Consider the following 22,971-nt stretch of genomic DNA (forward strand, 5'->3'; position numbering starts at 1 on the left):
GCAAGTTATTTCACCACTTTGTGCTCCAGTTACTACCTGTAAAATGAAAGCTAGTACCTAGTTCATAAAAGTAGACTAAACTGCTTATTAATGGAAAGCATTTAGAAAAACTTCCTAATAGAAACAGCTCAGGAACTGTCTTATTTGCTATTACTAACATCCCTTTTAAATAGTCCTACCCTTTTTGTCTACTGCTTAAGCTATCAACACCACAGATTATAAATGTGCCCCTCTCTGCTTTATTCAAGCCCAGCTCTAATATAATGTATCCCCATCATCAATACAAGAAGTGAAATCTTTAACAGACATAGTTCTTAAGGCCAAGATTGCCTGTTAGGTGAATAAAACTATACTCAATAAAAAGTTACGCATGCATGTAAGAATATAAAGGATGAACAGAAAAGGCTAACACAGAATGCATGGGAGGGAAAGAAACAGCAAAGAGAAAAAAGTTTCAAGGGAAAATTTTTCGGGGGGGGGAAAAATCAGTGTGTAAGAGGAGTAAAAGGATGATGAGAGTAAATCAGTGAACAAAGATACGTGTTTTGAATTACCTTTCATAAAATTGTTTGGTTTTTCTTTTTTGTCATCATCTGAATCTAAATCAGTTTCAGTTCCATGATCTGAGGAACACTGGGACACAGCAATAGGATCACAGTTCAGATTTCCTGAAATTGGGTTCATTTCCATTTTATGACATTTCCCATCTTCTCTATCTTGCTCCTCAGATTCAGAATCTTCTGAATCACTCAAAATCTTTGCTTTTTTAAAGAAACTCGCATTCTTGTGAAATGTATTGTATTTCCTACCACCAGATCTTCCTGGTTCAGAATCTGCTTCCTCTGAGATGCTCTCTGTCTTAAGTTTCTGCACAGATGTTGATGGGCCAGCAGTTCTGTTACATGCATGATCTGAATCATGACTTTTAGAGTCTTCCTCAGAAGACTCTATTTTAAGAAATTTTGTTTTTGAAGGTGCTAGAGTATGGGACTTGTAACCATTAGCATGCCAATTTTTCCGGGCTACCCGCAAATCACTTTCTGACTCTGAATCTCTGTTTTCAGATTCATCAACATTACTCTGGACAGTGTGAGAATTGAACACTGGTAATGGTTGATTTTCATCTTTTAGCTCCTCTTCTTCAATTTCGGACTTTAAGCTCTGTTCATCTTCAGAATTATGTAGTAACTTTTTTCTAGCTACAGCAGAAGCATTGCGGTGAGGCAGCTTCCGACCAGAACAGACACTTTCAGAGCTAGAATTCTCTTCTACATCACTCATTAGCTTTATCTTATTGGCAGCCACAGCAGCACACTTCCGTAAGACCTTTCGGTTATTTCCAGCTCTGGCTTTTAGAATTTCACCAGTCTCCAATGAATTGTTATCAGAATCACTTAAATAGACTCTCTTTCGAATGGCTTTTCTGCCACATCCATTTTCTAATGAAACAGGACCTACAAATAAGGTTAACAATAAGATTAAAAAGATTTTCCTTATTTCAACATTTTTAAATGACTATAATATTTCAATGATTTTCTTCACTTTTGGGGGAGGCAGGGAGGAGACAAAGTTTCGCTCTTGTTGCCCAGGCTGGAGTGCAATGGTGTGATTTTGGCTCACTGCAACCTCTGCCTCCCTGGTGCAAATCCTACCTCAGCCTCCCGAGTAGCTGGGATTACAGGCACCAGTCACCATGCCTGGCTAATTTTTTGTATTTTTACTAGAGACACGGTTTCACCATGGTGGCCAGGCTAGGCTGGTCTCAAACTCCCGACCTCAGGTGATCCGCCCACCTCGGCCTCCCAAAGTGCTGGGATTACAGGCCACCACACCCAGCCTTTTCTTCACTTCTTAATGCCAAAATTCATTTCCTTCCTAAATCTAAAGAACATAAAGGACATTAACTTAATCTTATGTAGATGCATTAAATCAAGAATCTATTCAATTTATAACTTTTGGATTCTTTTGATATACATCCCACAAAAGTATTACTGAGTCTCTTACCAGTTTTTCTTTGAGCAGCTCTAGTTCTGGTTACCCTGAGATTACTGCTTCTAGATAGCCCACTACGTGAGGAGGATTCACGAGCTCTTGAACTCTCTTTGCTTTCCTCAGAACTACTGGAAGCTGACGATGACAAAGAGGTAGCTAAAGAATCTTCCATTTCACTTTCTAGGAAAAATGAAGTGTAAATAGTTACATATATTCTGCTGTCTTTACACACATAAGCAAGCAATTCATAACATTACTCTGAACATTACATAACATTACTACAAAAGCAGATTCCTAAAATGCTTAGAATGTATTTTTTAAAAACCATTCCCAAAAAAAAGCTGATGAAATTTGGAGTATTAAAAGGTACATAATCAGCATTCCAAATACTTTTTGCTTCTATTTCTATAAATAACAGATTAATCCTAGCGTAGATTTACAAAATATAGTTTTATGTATTTTATAAAGACTTCCAATTAAAAATTTAATTAGCTGCAGGCCAGGCACGGTGACTCACTCCAGTAATCCTAGCATTTTGGGAGGCTGAGGTGGGTGAATCACTTGAGGCCAGGAGTTCGAGACTAGCCTGGCCAAATAGTGAAACCCCATCTCTACTAAAAATACAAAATTAGCCAGGCATGGTGGCAGGAGCCTGAAATCCCAGCTACTTGGGAGGCTGAGGCAGAAGAATCACTTGAACCCGGGAGGCGAAGGTTGCAGTGAGCCAAGATCATGCCACCGCACTCCAGCCTGGGTGACAGAAAGAGACTCTGTCTCAAAAATAAATTAATTGGCTCCGCATGTACTTCCTTCTGTGATATCAGACAGGCATTTCATATAAAAAAGACACCATCATTTCAAGTCCAGCATTTCAGAAGACATAGTTTGCATGTCTCACCATCCTTTTACCCCTTCCTAATAGCATAGTAAGGTCATTTCCGTAAGCTACACAAGAGAGTGTGAGACAGAAGAAAAGAAAACTGGCTGTGATACAAAAATACCAGACACCAAATTGTGGTTCATCCTTTGAACTTGTTCTGCTGTTTGCCCACCTCAGCTACTCCTGTCAACTCTACCATCTATCACCTTGACTCCGTTTTCAGGCTCTTCCCCTCCCCCTGCACATCACTGCCAAACTTAATCTTCCTGAAACAATGTGACTCTCTCACTCAATAAAGAACCCATTCAGTAATCCAAACTCTTCTGCAAGGCTTGAAAGTCAATAACTGTGACTGTACTCTACCTGTTTGATCCCATTGTTTGTAACATTCCCCAAAACGCAGTCTTTTCATATGCACAAAATGCATCCTTCTTTCCCTCAGTGCATTTTCTCATAGTTGCTACTAGGCTGTAATGTGTCTGCTTATCCCTAGTGCCATTTTCGATTACTCCAGCTTACTCTGATTGGACATTCCATGCTATGAATGTATCCCTTAAAACAATGTACAGTTCTAATGTGACACACATGAACTTGCTTGTCTTTCTCCACATTTTATCACAGTCCACTTCCATTCCAAACTTTTATCTGTATATTTTTCAATGCTGCCATTACTATTTATTGAAATACTAGGTAATAGAAGACGTGCATAAATGATTCAATTATAATAGTAAATAATGCTATTGTCATATGTCGGCAAAACCACTCAGAGCAATACTGAAGTAGATACACACCACAGCCTCATTTGTACAATGTTAACAAAGGGTTAGCATCAGCTACAGTTACACTACCGGATGGCAACAACATGAACAGTTTAGAATTTACTAGGTCATCAGCTTTGAACTTACAAGATTATCAGTACTTCTTAATTTTTAAATTAAGAAGATACAAAAACTTCAAATGCTGCACACCAAGTGTGAAGAATCGATGTATCACATAATTGAAAATTCAGTATCAATGTACCATTTACAAAGCACTGGCACTTATGGAACATAATCGAATTGTTCCATGTTTATTATGTTTATCTCTTCCATTAAACTATAAGTTCTTTCAGTGTCGAGGCCACTTGGGTGCTCGCCAACGAAATAACAAAATATTCCACTTCTCACCAGATAACGTAGAACCATTTGTTATAGGTCTATTTCTTCTCCTTCTTTCTGATGATTCTGCTGAATCTGAAGAGTCACCAGAAGTAACACCTGAAGAAATACCAGCACTTGTCTTGTGGGTTCCAAGATAAGCTGTCCTACTTGAGGTAGACTGGGTAGGAGAACCTACCAACTCAGGAATTATTTTTGTCTGAGATTTTAACCTCTTCTGCTTGAGGTTTCTGGTCAAACATATGAACAAAGGAAACAGTATTTAACAAAATATAAAGATAACTAGTTCACAGAGAATGACTAAATAGAAGTGTATCATATTTCTTAAACTGAGTAATTTTATGATCAAAACATTAAAATATTCACTATTAACATTTTATTCTGGCACTGATTATTAGTAGTATTTCCTGACTAAATTTAACACACTGTTATTCAAATTTGGAGTAATGAACAAATGTTCCAAGAGTTACAGAAAATTATTTGAATACCTTACGTTCTTTGGATTAAATGCTAAGAGGAACCAACATTTATGTAATATAGGCATTCATTCATACTACCAATTTAAGCCTCGATAGAACCCAACTTTCTCCTCTCTTATTTATATGTCCCTAAAGACAGAATAAGGTTAAGAGGAGAAATCAACACAACCTAAACAGGAAAAGTTAAAAAAAGGAATCAGAACAAAATGATTTTTGTCCCAAGACCAGACTATTTACATCTAACTGCACCCATCCACCATGGTTGGCCCCTAGGCCAGGAATTACGGGAAAAGAGAGTGGAAGTTTAAGGCATGTGAGAAATCTGGGTGAATGAATATTGAGATAATCCTATTTTCCTTTAAAACAATAAGAAATGGCTGAAAACGCCTGTAATCCCAGCACTTTAGGAGGCCAAGGCAGGTGGATCAATTGAAGCCAGAGTTCAAACACTAGCCTGGGCAACATAGCATGACCCCATGCCTACAAAAAATTTAAAAATTAGCTGGGCGTAGTTGGGTACACCTACGACTATAGCTACTCAGGAGACCTGTATTAGCCCAGGAGCTTGACATTACGACGATCTATGCTCACACCATGCAGTCCAGCCTGGGCAACAGAGACAGACCCTGCTTCTTAAAACAAAAGCAAAACAGCCTTTTAAGTGGTATCTAGACATTGAAGCTTAAAGTTAATCACAATTCTTTAAAGAAATAATTGTCTGTATAAAACAACTCAAGCCTGTAATATCAAAAATTTTAAATGCCATTAATCATCAAGGGAGAGAACAAAAGTAAATATAAGGCCGGGCACAGTGGCTTACGCAGGTAATCCCAGCACTTTGGAAGCCCGAGGCGGGTGGGTCATCTGAGGTCAGGAGTTCGAGAGAAGCCTGGCCAACATGGTGAAACCGTCTCTACTGAAAATACAAAAACTCTGCTGGGCGTGGTGACGGGTGCCTGTAATCCCAGCTACTCTGGAGGCTGAGGCAGGAGAATTGCTTGAACCCGGGAGGTGGAGGTTGCAGTGAACCGAGATCGCACCACTACACTCCAGCCTGGGCAACAAGAGCAAAACTCCATCTCAAAAGAAAAAAAGAAAAAAAAATAGTGTGATCTGATACTACCACTACCTAGGAGAGAGATGGAAGGAAGCTATACTACAGCCAAGTTCCTATATGTATGTAATAAAAGTAGTATTAATATAAAATCAATTGTTTGCAATAGATTGAGATGCATAGTGTCGTCCCTAGAGCAACCACAAAGAAATCCCATCAAGGGGATATACTGCCCATTGAAAATGTAAATGGAAACAAACTAAACATTGCACAACTCAATTTTTATACTGCAACAATGTAAAGTACCTATAAATGTGATATTAATCTTAACTACATAGTCAAAGAATAGAGAATGTAAATTAATATACAATTACTGAGAAAGTTAATAAATCCTTCATTTTATATTTCTTTACGAATAATCCTCAGTAATACCGAGGTACATTGTATCAAGGGTACATTTTCCCTTACACAATCAAATGCTCAAAAGACGTACATAAAGATCACATTATTCTCTACATCAGCACTCCCCAACCTTTCTGGCATCAGGGACTGGTTTTGTGGAAGACAGTTTTTCCACGGACTGGGACTGGGACTGGGGCCAGTGAATGGGCAGAGTTCAAGATGAAACTGTTTCCCCTCAGATCATCAGGCATTAGATCCTCATAAGGAGCACACAACCTGGATCCCTCACATGCACAGTTACAACAGGGTTCCTGCTCCTCTGAAAATCTAATGCCCCCGCAGATCTGACAGCAGACAGAGCTCAGGTGGTAATGCTTGTTTGCCAGCCAATCACATCCTACTATGTGGCCCAGTCTACACAGGGAGTGGGTGTTGGGGACCCTGGCTCTAAATTAAAAAGCCAATTCTTATGCAAAATACAAATGATACTTTAAATAAACCTTAAGATTTGAAAAAAACTATAATTTTACATATTTATAGAATTATAAACCAATACAACAGCTCTATATTCACAGAAATGCTTTCAAGTTTTAAAACCCATGACTAGTCTTTTCAGAATGCACAGTAAAGATTAAATAACACAATCTGAAATTTTTTTAAAAATGCATAAAGGCTGGGCGCAGTGGCTCACGCCTGTAATCCCAACACATTGGGAGGCCGAAGTGGGAGGATCTTGATCCCAAGAGTTCAAGACCAGCATGGGCACCATAGCGAGACCCCATCTCTACAAAAAATAATTTTTAAAAATTAGCCAAGCTTGGTGACACACCCTTGTGGTCCCAACTACTCAGGAGGCTGAGGTGAGAGGAACTGCTTGAGACCAGAAAGTTGCAGCTGCAGTGGTCATAATCCTATCACTAGACTCCAGCCTGGGCAACATAGTTAAAACCTATCTCAAAAAATAAACAGGGCCAAGGACGGTGGCTCATGCCTGCAATCCTAACACTTTGGGAGGCCGAGGCAGGCGGATTGCCTGAGCTCAGGAGTTCGAGACCAGCCTGGGCAACACGGTGAAACCCCGTCTCTACTAAAATACAAAAAATTAGGCATGGCAGCGTGCGCCTGTAGTCCCAGCTATGCAGGAGGCTGAGGCAGGAGAACTGCTTGAACTCGGGAGGTGGAGGTTGCAGTGAGCCAAGATTGCGCCACTGCACTCCAGCCTAGGCAACAGAGAGAGACTCTGTCTCCAAAAATAAATAAAAACTAAAAAAAATAAATAGGCCGGGTGTGGTGGCTCACATCTGTAATCCCAACATTTTGGGTGCCCAAGGTGGGTGGATCACCTGCGGTCAGGAGTTGGAGACCAGCCTGGCCAACATGGTGAAACCCTGTATCTTCTAAAAATAAAAAAAATTAGTCAGGCGTGGTGGTGCGCGCCTGTAGTCCCAGCTACTTGGGAGGTTAAGGCAGGAAAATCACTTGAACCTGGGAGGCAGAGGTTGTGGTAAGCCGAGATCATGCCACTGCACTCCAGCCTGGGTGACAGAGTGAGACTCTGTCTCCAAAATTAAATAAATAAAGCAAGCTTGCCATAACCAATTTACCTGATGCTTTTGTTAGGCTGACTGTCACCTTTACAATTTTGCCGTTGTTTGAACCTCTGGCTTCTTCGAAGTTTTTCATTGAATTTTTGACCAATTTTAAAATCTGAAGAGATTTTCTTCATTTTTTCTTCAAATAAGGCAGATAATCTCAAGGTCATACTATAAATCTGCAAGGATATAAAAACAAAGTAGAATTACAAAAGAGCCTTAAAAGTATTTGAGAAATCATTGTAATCATTGAGATCACTTGCAAAATATTGTATCACTGCTTATAGGTAATGGCTGCCACCCATTTTTTTTCTATTTCCAACCCCCTTCCCTTAGTGACATCTGGAAATAACAAGAAGTATCAAATACATACCTCTCAGATGAAAAGAAAGTAGTTTGAAGTCAAGCATCTACATTCAGGACTTGTGTTTATATGTCAGTGAATCTCAACTGTTTTTGCCTATTCTAACATCTGTATGTACAAACCCAAAAATATACCCTTCTCCCAAAGTTAGATGGGAAGTTGATTGGTTTTAGGGCTGCTATTTAGGCTACAGAAGCACTGTGTCTCTTTGGGGCAAGGGAACAAAAGCACTTTTATATACCAGTCTCTATCTGCAATCTGTTTTTAATGCCACCTAACTCTAAAATGAAACAAAACTAACTTGCATCCAGTAGTAGAAAGTATAACACAGAACGTTAATGCATATGAAAGATTTGTTTTAACAATGTTTATAATTAAATAACATCAAATCTTAAATACTTTTGGATACAGCTATGTATGTACAGAAGTACTCTTATACTCCTCCAAAACCTTTCCTGAAAATAATTGCAGAAATCTGATGCTCAAAAGTTAAATATAAGTCTTGTGCATGGCAGTGGTGGTGAAGACACTCCAATGCTAGAAAACTTTTTTTAAAAGTATGTGAGATATACAAATTTCTTACATGCTTCTCATATACATATATATATATACTCACAAATGAATGTGAAATTTGTTATACTTAATCTGAAATAATCTTTGACAGTTATTTTCAATATTTCATATATATAACTTTTATTCTGCCAGGCACAGTGGCTCACGCCTGTAATCCCAGTACTTTGGGAGGCCGAGGCAGGCAGATCACTTGAGGTCAAGAGTTCAAAACTAGTCTGGCCAACAACGTGAAACCCCATCTCTGGTAAAAATACAATAATTAGCTGGGCATGGTGGTACACACCTGTAGTCCCAGCTACCCGGGAGGCTAAAGCAGGTGAATTGCTTGAAACCAGGAGGTGGCGGTTGCAGTGAGCCAAGATCTCGCCACTGCTCTCCAGCCTGGGCAACAAAGTGAGACAGTCTCAAAAAAAAAAAAAAAAAAAAAAAGAAGAAGAAGAAAAACACACACAAAAACAAAACTTCAAAAGTAACAAGTGTTGGCAAGGATGTGAACAAACTGGCCTTTATACATTGCTAGTGGGAATGTAAAATGGTGCAGCCAATATGGAAAACAGTGCAGTGGTTCCTGGAAAAGGTAAACATGAATCATCCAGTGACCCAGCAATTCTACTCTTAGGTCTATACCCAAGGGAATTGAGCAAGGTTTCTGACAGATATGCGTATTCCAGAATTTGCTGCAGCATTACTCGTAATGGTCAAGAAGTAGAAACAGCCCAGCTGGCCATCGGTAGACGAATGAATAAGATACGATATAACTACACACTTTAATACTATTCAGCCATAAAATGGAATAAAGTTCTGATACATGCTACAACATGCATAAGCCTTTAAGGCATTACACTAGTGAAATAAATAAGCTGTACACAAAAGGACAAATATGGGAAGATCTCAATTTTTATATGAAATTATCTAGGACAGGCAAATTCAGACACAGAAGTTAGAAGTTTCCAAGGACTGGGGGTAAGGGGAAATTATTGCTTGATGGTTACAGAGCTTCTGTCTGGAATGATGAGAAAGTTTTAGAAAGATTATAAATATAAATGATGTCACTGAATTGTACTCATAAAAATGGCTAAAATGGCAAATATTATATATAGTTAACCATAGTTTTGAACAACTGACAATGTACTATATCAAAAACCACTGAACAAAGCTTTCAGTGGTGAATCGTATGGTGTGCATCCTCAAACATGTATTTGAGGGGTGCAGGGAAGACTTGAATGAAATTTATTTTGTCTCTGAAAAAATACAGTCTTACAAATGGTGACTTTGACAAAAACCCAAGCTTGGAAAAATGTTAGCCTTGAATGTTAAACTGATCCAGCAAGCAGTATGGATCCTGAATCCAACAAAGAGTTCTCAAATTGAGACTAGAGGCAGTAATGCAGTAGGAGTCTAATATTAAGTAATGACAGGGAAACGCAGTTAAAGCAAAACAGTTAATGTCACTGATTGCAGACACCAAAAAATGTTGTAAGATCAAACAAGTGTTTTACTTTAAATATGACTTTTTACAATTACTCAACACACAAACTACATGGAGTCTTGCTCTGCTGCCCAGGCTAGAGTGCAGTGGCATGATCTCGGCTCACCGCAACCTATGCCTCCCACGTTCAAGCGGCTCTCATGCCTCAGTTCAAGCGGTTCTCATGCCTAATGCCTGTAGTTGGGATTACAGGCAAGTGCCAGCACACCCAGCTAATTTTTTTATCTACAGTAGAGAAGAGGGCTCACCATGTTGACCAGGCTAGTCTCAAACTCCTGACCTCAAGTGATCTGCCTACCTTGGCCTCCCAAAGTCCTGGGATTACAGGCCTCATCAAGTTTTGAAAAGTTACCCAATGTGTAACATGTTAACAAAACTTTAGTAACGTTCTACTGAAACTGTGTGCCCCAAAGAGTTAAAGAAACCAATAACTAACAAAAATTCTTAAGTTTACAAAATGACCAAAAAAAAAAAAAACCCAACCTACTAAAACACTGAAACTCCCTCTGCTTACAAAATAAGAACTGGCTGAAACTGGTTAAAACCAGCATGGCCAAGTGGAGTCTGCACAGATGAGCCTGCTGACATCAGAGCCTGAATTTCCAGCATGTTTCACACTAACTTCCCCTCAATTTGCACACACAACCCATCAAATAACATAAATAACCACACATGCCCAAAGACTTTCCAGACCTCTCCTTTCCTTCCACTAATCACCTACTAATCTCAGAATCCATACCCTGAACCTTTTCTTTAAAAAAAAAAAAATACTGCTTTAAAGCCAGCACAGGAGTCAGATTTGAAATTCACTCCTGTCTCCTTGGGAGTCAACTTTCAATATAAAGCTTATTCTCAAAAACCCAGTGTCACCACTTCACTTGAGTAGGCTAGAAGAAAAAAAAGAAGAAAAAGAAAAACCCTGTGTCATAATATTAGCTTCTAACACATCAAGCAAAGAGCCTCCATTGGCTCTATAACATTGTTTGTGGTCTTAATCAGAGAGCTCATGTGTTGCTTCTTCAAATCCAAATGTTCTTATGCTGTCAGTAGTCTCACGATCAGATTTTCCTTTTTACTTTTAATATTCTTAGTCTTGATCTATGTTTCCAATCCACTTAAGATCCCTAAACATACAAAACACAGAGGCTCTTACTCTGTGTATCAAATTTGTTCACTTTCTATTGATACCTACTCCCATTAATCCCCACTTGCTTATAAAACTTAAGGAGATTATGATAAACATCAACTGATGAAAGGCAAAAACTAAAGAGATTTGGGCAGTAGCAGAAGCTCTTTTCTTTATAATAGTCTCACTTTATTCATTTATCTTTAATGTTCTAACCTCTACTACACAGTGAAAATTACAGTGGAAAAAATTACTATTACGCTGGAAAATTATCTACACAGATCAGGCAGTTTTTTTCAATAAACCACTTAAAAAATTACCTTTGATCTTTTGTTTGGTGTATATGCTTTTGCATTGCTAAATATCAACCGGATGTCTTTGCAAAACTCCAAAGGGCTGTCATAATTTCCCGCATCCAGAGTTTCCCTTACTGTTCCAAAATCCATTGGGGTATCTATAATATCTCTGTAGTCCTAGGTTTTAAAAACAATGATTAATTCATAGATTCATTTTTTGCTTTTAGAAATGTAAATGCCATCAGATCTCTAAAAAATTTGAAATGATGGAAGAGAGGAAAAGGTTAGAGGACTCTTAAAATTCATTACTAATGTTTAAAAAGAGGTATAAAAACCAAGACAAGATAGAAATATACCAAAATGTTAATGTCTATTTATTGTTAGTGACACATGGGATGGTTTTATTTCCTGCTGTATATACTCCAAGCGTCCTACAGTCACTCTGTGCTGTTATAATCCAACTTGATTTTATGAAGTCATTTTTCTTTTTTTTTTTTTTTTTTTTTTTTTTTGAGAAGGAGTCTCGCTCTATCGCCCAGGCTGGAGTGCAGTGGCCGGATCTCAGCTCACTGCAAGCTCCGCCTCCCGGGTTTACGCCATTCTCCTGCCTCAGCCTCCTGAGTAGCTGGGACTACAGGCGCCCGCCACGTCGCCCGGCTAGATTTTTGTATTGTTTTTAGTAGAGACGGGGTTTCACCGTGTTAGCCAGGATGGTCTTGATCTCCTGACTTCGTGATCCGCCCGTCTCGGCCTCCCAAAGTGCTGGGATTACAGGCTTGAGCCACCGCGCCCGGCCATGAAGTCATTTTTCAATTTCCCTTTTTAAAGAGTGCAAACAGACACTTTTATCCAATTCATAGTTTTCCTAGTGCTGGGCCTACTTAGAAATCTAAGTAGATCCATCCCATTGTTATGTAATACTGGTTTCCTAAGTCTAAATTCTTAAATGAGTTACAAGGGTGTCTATAAATTGAAGAAAACTACGTAAAACACTACTTCTACCACTAACTTAGTGATAAGAGCAAAACAGTTAACATAAAGCCTAGGTATCTTTCTCTTTAAAGTTTAATAACTCTACCGCAGTTTCCTCACTGCAAAGCAAGAAAAGCCCCAAACATTTAAATAATGGAAACTTACTGGATATTCAACCAAATCAACAGGTTGTCTAAATGGTTCAGAATCTTCACACTGAAAAATTAAGTTCACTAGTTCCTTACACTGTTTCTTCCAGTTGCTTTCAACATAGTTGGTAGCTCTGATGCTTTTTTTCCCATCATGGACCTAAAAATACATTCACAGTCTTAAGAAAAATCACACTATTGGTGTAAGACTGGCAAAAATGTAACTGATCTACTGTCTTCTATAAAAACACAATAATGTCATATATGTTGCTCTCAACACACTCTTCCAGAAATGAAATTTTTAAACTATGCATATAACACATTTTGATATAACTTAACCAGTTTCAGAAATATTAGAGTTAGCTATGAAAAGCATACTCTGACGAGAGCACTTTATCTAGTGAAAGGCTATTCCATGACCTCTCACCTCCCAGGTTTATAATATTTGTTTTCCCAGAATATGAAGCATACCTGATAATGTGACAGGCAGAATAAATGGCCCCACCAAAGATGTTCACATCATAATCCTCACAACCTATGACTATGTTACCTTACATGAGAAAAGGTATTTTGCATTAAGGGTATAGACCTTGAGATGAAAGATTATCTTGAATTGATTGCTTGGACCCAGTGTAGTCACAAAAGTTATTATAAGAGGGAGGCAGAAAGGTCAGAGTCAGAGACAGACTGAAAAATGCTATGTTGTGGGCTTGAAGATGGAACAAGGGGACTTGAAGCGAAGTTGAGGACACCCACTAGAAGCTGGAAAATGCAACTAGAAGCTGGAAAATGCAAATAACTCTCCCCAAGAGCTTCTAGCCACACCAAGACCATGATTCTGACCTAGAGACCCATGAAAACTTCTAATGTACAGAACTATCAGGTAATACGTTTTTATTATTTAAGCAACTAAATTTGTCATTTGCTGCAGCAGACATAGCAAATAAATACAAAAACTAAACACTTGGGTGTTGCAGGAAGTCAGGGACCCCGAACGGAGGGACCGGCTGAAGCCATGGCAGAAGAACATAAATTATGAAGATTTCACAGACATTTATTAGTTCCCCAAATTAATACTTTTATAATTTCTTATGCCTGTCTTCACTGCTATCTCTGAACAGAAATTGTGAAGACTTATCACTTCCCCAGTCAATACCCTTGTGATTTCCTATGCCTGTCTTTAATCTCTTAATCCCATCATCTTCGTAAGCTGAGGAGGATGTATGTCGCCTCAGGACCCTGTGATGATTGCATTAACTGCACAAATTGTTTGTAGAGTATGTGTGCTTGAACAATGTGAAATCTGGGCACCTTGAAAAAAGAACAGGTTAACAGCAATGTTCAGAGAACAAGAGAGAGAACCTTAAACTCTGACTGCCGGTGAGCCTGGCAGAACACAGCCATATTTCTCTTCTTTCAAAAGCAAATAGGAGAAATATTGCTGAATTCTTTTTCTCAGCAAGGAACATCCCTGAGAAAGAGAATGGCCCCTGAGGGTAGGCCTCTGAAATGGCCACTTTAGGGGTGGCTGTCTTTTACGGTCGAAGCCGAAGGGATGAAATAAGCCCCGGTCTCCTGTAGTGCTCCCAGGCTTATTAGGAAGAGGAAATTCCCGCCTAATAAATTTTGGTCAGACAGGTTGTCTGCTCTCAAACCCTGTCTCCTGATAAGATGTTATCAATGAAAATGCGTGCCCAAAACTTCATTAGCAATTTTAATTTCGCCCCATCCTGTGGTCCTGTGATCTCGCCCTGCCTCCATTTGCTTTGTGATATTTTATTACCCTGTGAAGCATGTGATCTCTGTGATCCACACCCTATTCGTACACTCCCTCCCCCTTTGAAAATCGCTAATAAAAACTTGCTGGTTTTACGGCTCAGGGAGCATCACGGAACCTGCCAACATATGATGTCTCCCCCGGACGCCCAGCTTTAAAATTTCTCTCTCTTGTACTCTTTTCCTTTATTTCTCAGACCAGTCGACACTTAGGGAAATAGGAGAGAACCCACGTTGAATATCGGGGGTGGGGTTTCCCCCGATACTTGGGAGTCTAGAAATAAAAATTATATGAAAATAAGTAATCGTATTAGACTATTTCAGGTCTAACTTTTCAGTGTTCTGGAAGGCAAGCACATAGTATAAATTAATATTTCATAAAAAGCTTAAATTTAAGGAGCATTTGAAGGAAACTTAAAATGATCTTAAAATGTTAAGCATTTTCATATTAATAATCTTTCATTTTAATTACTCTATTATATTTGAACTTCAAAGCCTGCTGATGATACCCCATTATGATTACCCAATTTTATAAACTTTGTTCCATAGACCCTTCTCCTTACCCCTCAACCTCATCATCCCAACATATCTCCATTTTTTAAAAAAGTTCAGTCACCAAATCCTAGCTAGTTTTCCCTAAAAAGGTCTCATAATTTTCCTTTCCTCTCCATTCCATGCAAATATCCTTGACTAGCTACCCATCCTTCACCCTATATTCTTGCAATGAACTCCTAATTCATCTCCTTTAATACATATCTTCTTATCCTTCAAATTGTATTATCTATTTTGGCTGTTCAATTGATTCTCTACTTTAAATGAAATCCTTGGATTTCAATATCACCATAATCTACCCCAATCATAATAGCCAGACACAGCCACTTTAGTCACTTCAACATCCAACCTCTACACCAGTCGGGTGTAGTGCCCTTAACAGTCTAGGGACATGCCATGCCATATTTCTCTACTTTTTTTGTCTTTCCTGTGGTATCCTCTATTTTTTGAATGGCCTCTTCTTACTCCACCTCACTCTGATAATACAGTACAAATTCCAACTCTCCCACTAAACCTTTCCAGTAATTTCTCCCATTTTGCTAATAAAATATTCAGTATCTACATTGATATAACTTTTCAAAGACAAAAAGTAAGATCCTGAATTGATTTTAAAACAAAGAAAAAGCAAACTACAAAAGTCAACCATGCAGAGTAACTTACTCTCCTTCTTCCAGAAGATGTTTTAGGAAGATCACTATCATCCTAGGAATAAAATCAGAGCACCTTAAGTATTTAGAGCCTCATTAGAAAATAATAACCTTAATTATTAAGGTTAATTATTAAGATTAAGAAAATATAATCTTAATAAATAACATATCAAAGACATTTGGTATTACCACAGTTAAAACATGTTATTAACAAAATCTCCAAAGAAAGACTACCAGATGATCTTTGTGGCACCCAGGCTTGAAAAAAAAAAAAAAAAAAAAACAGTCATTCCTAATAATCCTTTTTCATTCCCTAAGAGCATGAACTAATTCTAAAATTCGAAATTACAGTTATAAAAAGACGCTTCATGCATTTCCTAAACAGAAAACTTGTGTTTTACCTCTATCCACAAATCCCCAGAAACATACAGATTCCTATAGTTTCTGGATTTTGTGTTCTATAGTACAGGCATGCGCTACCACCCCCAGCTAACTTTTTTATTTATTATAGAGACACGGTCTCAAACTTTTGGCTCAAGCGATCTTCCCATCTCAGCCTGCTAAAGCACTGGAATTACAGGTGTGAGCCACTATGCCCAGTCTCCAAGGTACTTTATATAATACACCTTTCACTAGCTAAAATATAGTAAGAGAATATATTCCACACCTAAAATTGTTCACTTATATTTTGATACTAGCTAAAACAAATTTCCTCATAAATCATCTAGAAAACTCAAAAATATATTTTTATCAAATGCCCTATTTATTCGTTGGACTACTGCAAGAGTTGATACTAGAAAGCCAACATTTTCTTCTTCACTTTTTAAAAATGCCATTTGAAATTAACAAAAACCATTATAAAATCAACAAACTTCATACCAAATCCTCAGCATTTTGCTCATCATTTTCAGATGTGTTAGAAAGTTCTGAGATATTTGTACAGTGTTGATTCCTAAAAAACAAATTTTCACTTTAATAGTATGCAGATGTAGTGACTTGTTGGCAAGGATTCAAACTATACATTACAAACAGTTCGCCAACCTATACATGCCTAATTTCAAACAGAGGAATATCAGGTTTTTCCCCAACCCTTTGTGAACATAACTAGTCATCTTAAATCCTAATTTAGAATCTTGAAGATTTTTCTTGTTTTCCGTTAAGTATGTATCCAGATTAAGCAGGTAATCCAGAAATAATATATGTATGGCCTCAACTGGATGAATATATGGATGAGTTTTTCTAAGTATCATCACTAGCAGTATTCACACAATAAGTGCCAGGAAAACAGTTGATTTAAGGTAAAAAAAAAAAAAAAAAAAAAAAATTTATATATATATATGAAAAAGGAATTGAAATTAAAGCAAATAGTATCTTACTGTACACACAGGAGAAAAAGAATGCTAAAATACGGATATCTAAGCATAAAGGAAACAAAAATGGGCATATAATTTTCCTGAAGCAAGAAAAAGATGATGATTCTAGGGAGGAGGTAACTTAAGTACAAGTCCCCCAAGACTTAGGACAGAATCAACCCAAGAAAGCTGACAGGAATCAGTTGCTCCCCAGTTTTCAGCTAGATGCTGAAAACGATGGCACTGTTTCTAAATTAAGAATGCTCACTAGAATAGAGCAGATTAGAACCTGGGTCTCAATTTCCAAGTCAGTTTATATTCTTTGATTCCTAATTGACTTCTGAATATAAGAAAATCTACAGAATATTCACACATATACAAACATTTTCACAGGACATAATTTGAAACATTAAAATTCAACATAATCATGAGAAAATAACCAAACAAACTCCAATTAAGTATACTCTATAAAATAAGTAACATTTATAAAAATGATGAAGTGATAAAGACAGAGGAAAAAATTGAAGGAGACGAAGAAAACAAAACGCTACATTTGATGGGGATTCTGGATTAGATCTGAAACATGAAAGGGTGTAAAAACTAGTGAAATCCAAATAAATTCTACACTTTTTGTCAATAGCATGGTACCAAGACTTTTTTTTTTTTTTAACATTTCATAAGTATACCGCAGTTATGTAAAATGTTAACCTAAGAGGAGACTACATGAAAGGCAAATGGCTACTTTCTGGAGTATAAAATTATTTCAGAATTTTTAAAAGTTGAAAAACTGAATTATTCAGTTTCTCAGACTTTTACTGAAATTATGTATGTAAAGAAATGTCATCTGAAGTAAAGCATTAAAAGAGTATAGTTCTGAGTAAAAAATAAAACTAGATTTGTTTTTTCTTTTTTTTTTCCTTTTTTTTTTCTCTGGAGACAGAGTTTCACTTGTCACTCACGCTGCAGTGCAATGGCACGATCTGGGCTCACTGTAACCACCACCTCCTGGATTCAAGCAATTCTGCCTCAGCCACCTGCCACCACGCCCGGCTAATTTTTGTATTTTTTTAGTAGAGACAGAGGTTTCACCATGTTGGCTAGACTGGTCTCAAACACCTGACCTCAAGTGATCTGACCACCTCGGCCTCCCAAAGTGCTGGGATTAACAGGCATGAGCCACCACGCCTGATGATTGTTAATAGCACAATATGCAGTCACTTTTACACAATATCTGTGAGATTACTTACTTGATAAATTTTAAAAGTTGGTCAGTTATCTTCTTAGCTGATCTTGCAATTACACTCTCAGGTTCGTTAAATGTTCTGGCATTATGTTCTATATATCTGACTTCCCAAACTAACGCAGACAGCCTCCTTCAAAATAAAGTAGACAATTTATGGCTTAATGAGAAGATAGAAACCAAGTGAAAAAATGCAGCATGTGAATTAAACAACTGTGAAATAATAATGAAACCATAAGTGCAAAGTTATAATGAATAACCTTCTAATGCTCTCAACTTGATCATAGTCATAGGCAATTACACTGGACACCGAAGCAATTATGCTGAACTGAAGAGGACAAACATCGTAACAAATTACTTATCACATACAGAAAACCAACAAAACTACATTCCCTTTTCACGTTGCGTATAGGTATCTTTTAAAATTGTTGAATCTCAATAAAGAAAATACGTTAAATATCATCAACCCTAAAAGCTGGCACAGCAAGGTGACGCACGCCTGTAATCCCAACACTTTGGAAGGCCAGGGCAGGAGGACAGCATGAGCCCAGGGGTTCAAGATCAGCCTGGACAACATGGCAAAACCCCATCTTTACCAAAAATAAAAATGAAAAAAATCAGCCAGGTGTACTGGTGCGCACCTGTAGTCCCAGCTATTCAAGAGGCTGAGATGGGAGGATCGCTTGAGCCTGGCAGGTCGAGGATCCAGTGAGCTATCATCATACCACTGTACTCCAGCCTGGGTGACAGAGCAAGACTCTGTCTCAAAAATAAACAAACAAAAAAACAAACAAAAACTAAGATCTTCAGTCTCACTGTAAACGATCTAGTGGTTTCTGAGTGGAATGCACATTCCAGTGTTAAATTACAGAGATAAATTACATCAATAATGCGGACTCAAGATGACTTTTTATAATTTGTTAAACTAGTTGAATTATAATGTAAGTTAAAATACAATCAACTGCTGTAAAAATCATTAAGAATAGGAAATTTTATACTTACCAGTGTTCTAGAAGCCAAAGAAAAAAAGTCAGTGCCTCTAGGAAATTAATCTTCCAAAGGCCAAAGAGACCAAGTATTAACTATATAAATATTATTTTTAAATGTAGTGAAATAGAAATTTAAACATACAAAGAAAAAAATACAGTATCTAACAACTTAACAAAATTTCTAAGAAAAACAGATTACTAAAGATTGAGGGTTGAGGCCCTGACTCGGACCTTCCCTTCTCCAGCCAGGCCTGAGCAGCCCCGCAACTCTCAGCCTCCTACTGATGTCGGATGTGAGAGCCTGTGCTTAAATAAGGTATCAGGCCTTACTGGAGACACTCAAGGAAAGATTGAACAACTATTTTTCCAGAGTAGAAACGAAACTCATGCACCAGAAAGGCTGGAAGTATATGGCTGTGTAAATAACAGAATCTACTCAGAACAGTTTAAGGAATTTCTTGGGACCTACAATAAACTTACAAAAACCTGCTTTTTGGACTGTGTTAAAGACCACAACAAAAGTAAAGTCTGAAGAGACCACCTGTTCAGAACACTGCTTACAGAAATATATTTAACTTTTAAGTTCAGGGGTACACATACAGGTTACACAGGGAAACTTGTGTCACAGGGGTTGGTTGTACAGATTATTTCATCACCCAAGTATTACGCCTAGTACTCATGAGTTGTTTTTTTTGATCCTTTCCTTTCTCTCACCCTCCAAAAGGCCTTAGTGTGTTTTGTTCCCCTCTGTGTGTCCATGTGGTCTTATCATTTAGCTCCCACAAAAAAATTTTTTTTTTTTTTAATTGCTTAGACAGGGTCTCACTCCGCCACCCAGGCTGGAGTGCAGTGGCATGATCTCAGCTTACTGCAACCTCCACCTCCCGGGTTCAAGCGATTCTCCTGCCTCAGCCTCCCAAGTACCTGGGCTTACAGACATGTGTCACCATGCCTGGATAATTTTTGTATTTTCAGTAGAGACAGGGTTTTTTACCATGGTGGCCAGGCTGGTCTCAAACTCCTAGCCTCAGGTGATCCACCTGTCTGGGCCTCACGAAGTGCTGAGATTATAGGCATAAGCCAATGCACCTGGCCTCCTACAAAAATATTTTTAAATGACACAAAGATTATCCAAGAGATTTCAGGAATATCATATTCAACAGAATGAAGCCCTGGCAGCCAAAGCAAAACTACTTGGCCAATCACAATAGGTAACTCCTGATGGACGGACTTTTGATGAAAGACTGCCAACAGCTGCTGCACTGGAAATGAGGATTCATCTGACAGAATTTCCTGGGAGCAGTAGCCACCCTGTTAAACCATCTGTCATGAGTTTGGCAAATGAAAACCACTGGAGAAACAAAACCAGTATTTACCAAGAATAATTAAAACAGAAGGTCTTATTGTTCAAATAATAAGACACAACATTTATTGACGCCTTAAGATTCTGCAGCTCAGTTACGTGATTAGAAAAACAACTGTTTTTTCAATTGTGGCTGTTAATTTTAAAACCAATTATGTCTTCAATCATGTACGAGGATAGAGAAGTACCAAAAAGTAAAATTTCAGTGATATGGAAATAATCACTGAAAAAAAAATCGAGGGTGAAATATGGTAGTCAATCTTCTGCCTGGCCCTACCCACACCCACCCATAGACATCTAACACCATCTGACAAAGAGAATAATGAAACAAAAAATGTTAATCAGCCCCCAGTTCTACCACTGTCTCTTCCTTTGTTTACCCTAGTCAATACTGCCAAATATAGCTTTTTAAACTATTTTGAAAGCAGGTTTCTACTAACCTGTAAAATCGATTAACAAGTCTCATTCGAATTGTGTAAAGATCAGTTGGATAAGCTACTACAGTACAGTACTTCGGATATGTACACAGATCAACAGGGCCTGCAAAAGCTGCTGCTATATCTGTTAGGGAAGACAGGAGAGTTTTTAATCAATAAATCCATTGCCTTTAGTGGCACTTCTCTAGAAATCATTCATAAGATATGGCTACATTTAACATTACAGACTAAATTAAAAGATAACCAATACAAAATGTAGAAAAGAACAGAATCCTCAATTATGCTAGTATTTTTAAATACCTTTATGAAAAAAATTGAAAAAAAAATTTTCATCCTAAACAAAAAAAACTTACCAAGATTCAAAAGTTGATCTATACCACTGATAATTCTATCACATTCTTCATCTCTTGATTTCTGACCCCATTCACCAGTTTGTGGTTTATACAGCAATTTCTCTAGCTCATCTGATGTGACAGAAATACTAGCTCCTAATTCTTCAGGTGGATCAACTATATATACCATAAAAAACAAAGAGGGGAAGAAAAAAAACACAAAAAATAAATATATACTGTATTAAAATTCAGTTTTCAAAGCTTATAAAACTAGGTTATCTCCACTGTCAAAAATAGAGTTCAAATGTGCAACTCTTTTACAATTACTCACTGAGATCAACAGATTGCTTACATTCAGGTAAAAACACAATCTACCTACCCTAACAAATTAAAAATTAAAACTAAGAGTGCCAGTATTGCAGTTTTCAGTCCATTTCTTCAAGGAGGCAAACTTAACCCCCAGGCCTCTGAAAACACAAATTGAACCTGACAATATTCAAAATTTTAAGCTTACATACAGTTAAAATTAATTTTTAAAAAGTCAAGTCAAAATGGGTAAAATAATCCCACATGACAAATGGCTAATTTTCTTAAATTTTAAAGCTCAAATGAAACAGACTGATATTTTTTGAAAAAGAAGGAGAAGCGGGTGGGGTGAATGACGCCTGTATTCCCAGAACTTTGGGAGGCCAAGGTGGGTGGACTGCCCGAGGTCAGGAGTTCAAGACCAGCCTGGCCAACATGGCAAAACCACGTCTCTACTAAAAATACAAAAATTAGCCAGCTGTGGTGGGGCATGCCTGTAATCCCAGCTACTAGGGAGGCTGAGGCAGGAGAATCACTTGAACCCGGAGGCAGAGGTTGCAATGAGTCAAGATTGTGCCACTGCACTCCAGCATGGGCAACAGGGCGAGACTCTGTCTCCAAAAAAAAAAAGAAAAAGAGAGAGAGAGAAAGAAAGAATCTGAGGAAGCTGAGAATATTTTAGCTTACTGAATATCAGTTCTAACATAAAAATAAGAAATGTCATCTACTGTGTACTGACTACCAGAGCACGTTCACAATGAGGGAACAAGGGCATTGGGAAGTGCCTCATTTTAACAGCTGCTAAATGGTGGAGAGAATGCTCCTGGGAGCATTTCCTCTAGAACCATATCCGTTAAGATTCCTGCAAACATACACACAAGTTTTATACGGAGCATTCTTTGGGAATGCTCTTAACTTCAATAAAGTTGACCTATTAGAATTAACTCATATTAATTAACTCAGTCTTTTAGCTGAGAGATGGAAGTTTTTTAAACATGGATGATAAATGATTCCTATAAGCTTATAATCCATGTTCTTGCAAAAAGAAAAAGGATTTCCATTTTATTTTCTGCATGAACATAAAAGAGATGTGGAGGAAGAGGGCGGATACATCCCACTGCCCTAATAAGCTAAAATGTGTATTTTTATACTGTAATTCAGTTATGCTTTCAATATTTTATCTCATCAAAAGGAAGAGGAAAGAGGCTGTATGGGCAGGCAACATAAAGTGCTTTAAAAAACACTGGTTTATCAAAGCCGGGATATGAGTTCAAATCACATCTATACCACCTAAAAACTATGACTTTGGGCAAGGGGTGTGGGTGGGTGTGTTTTGATAGGGAGAAAGTGGTGTGTGTGTGTGTGTGTGTGTGTGTGTGTGTGTGTGTGTGTGTGTGTGTGTCTGTTTTAATGGGGAGAAAAGGGGTCTCACTATGTTGCCTGGGCTGGTCT

The 22,971-nt window shown here is 37.9% G+C and overlaps 1 protein-coding gene across 3 annotated transcripts in view; it reads right to left on the reverse strand.

The window, feature by feature from the left end:
• BRWD1 (bromodomain and WD repeat domain containing 1) overlaps positions 1-22,971 on the reverse strand; it is a 129,604-nt gene that overhangs the window by 14,272 nt on the left and 92,361 nt on the right. For all 3 annotated transcript variants that reach the window (XM_030913941.1, XM_030913942.1, XM_030913943.1), the window contains 11 exons: positions 21,235-21,390; positions 20,885-21,005; positions 18,100-18,225; positions 16,380-16,452; positions 15,514-15,555; positions 12,542-12,685; positions 11,429-11,581; positions 7,569-7,735; positions 4,039-4,259; positions 2,005-2,172; positions 555-1,454 (listed from right to left, as the gene is read on the reverse strand). In XM_030913941.1, the coding sequence (XP_030769801.1) occupies positions 555-1,454; positions 2,005-2,172; positions 4,039-4,259; positions 7,569-7,735; positions 11,429-11,581; positions 12,542-12,685; positions 15,514-15,555; positions 16,380-16,452; positions 18,100-18,225; positions 20,885-21,005; positions 21,235-21,390 (2,271 nt within the window). The remainder of the gene's footprint in view (positions 1-554; positions 1,455-2,004; positions 2,173-4,038; positions 4,260-7,568; positions 7,736-11,428; positions 11,582-12,541; positions 12,686-15,513; positions 15,556-16,379; positions 16,453-18,099; positions 18,226-20,884; positions 21,006-21,234; positions 21,391-22,971) is intronic.

This window comes from Rhinopithecus roxellana, chromosome 13, assembly GCF_007565055.1.
Source record: "Rhinopithecus roxellana isolate Shanxi Qingling chromosome 13, ASM756505v1, whole genome shotgun sequence".
NCBI lineage: Eukaryota > Metazoa > Chordata > Mammalia > Primates > Cercopithecidae > Rhinopithecus > Rhinopithecus roxellana.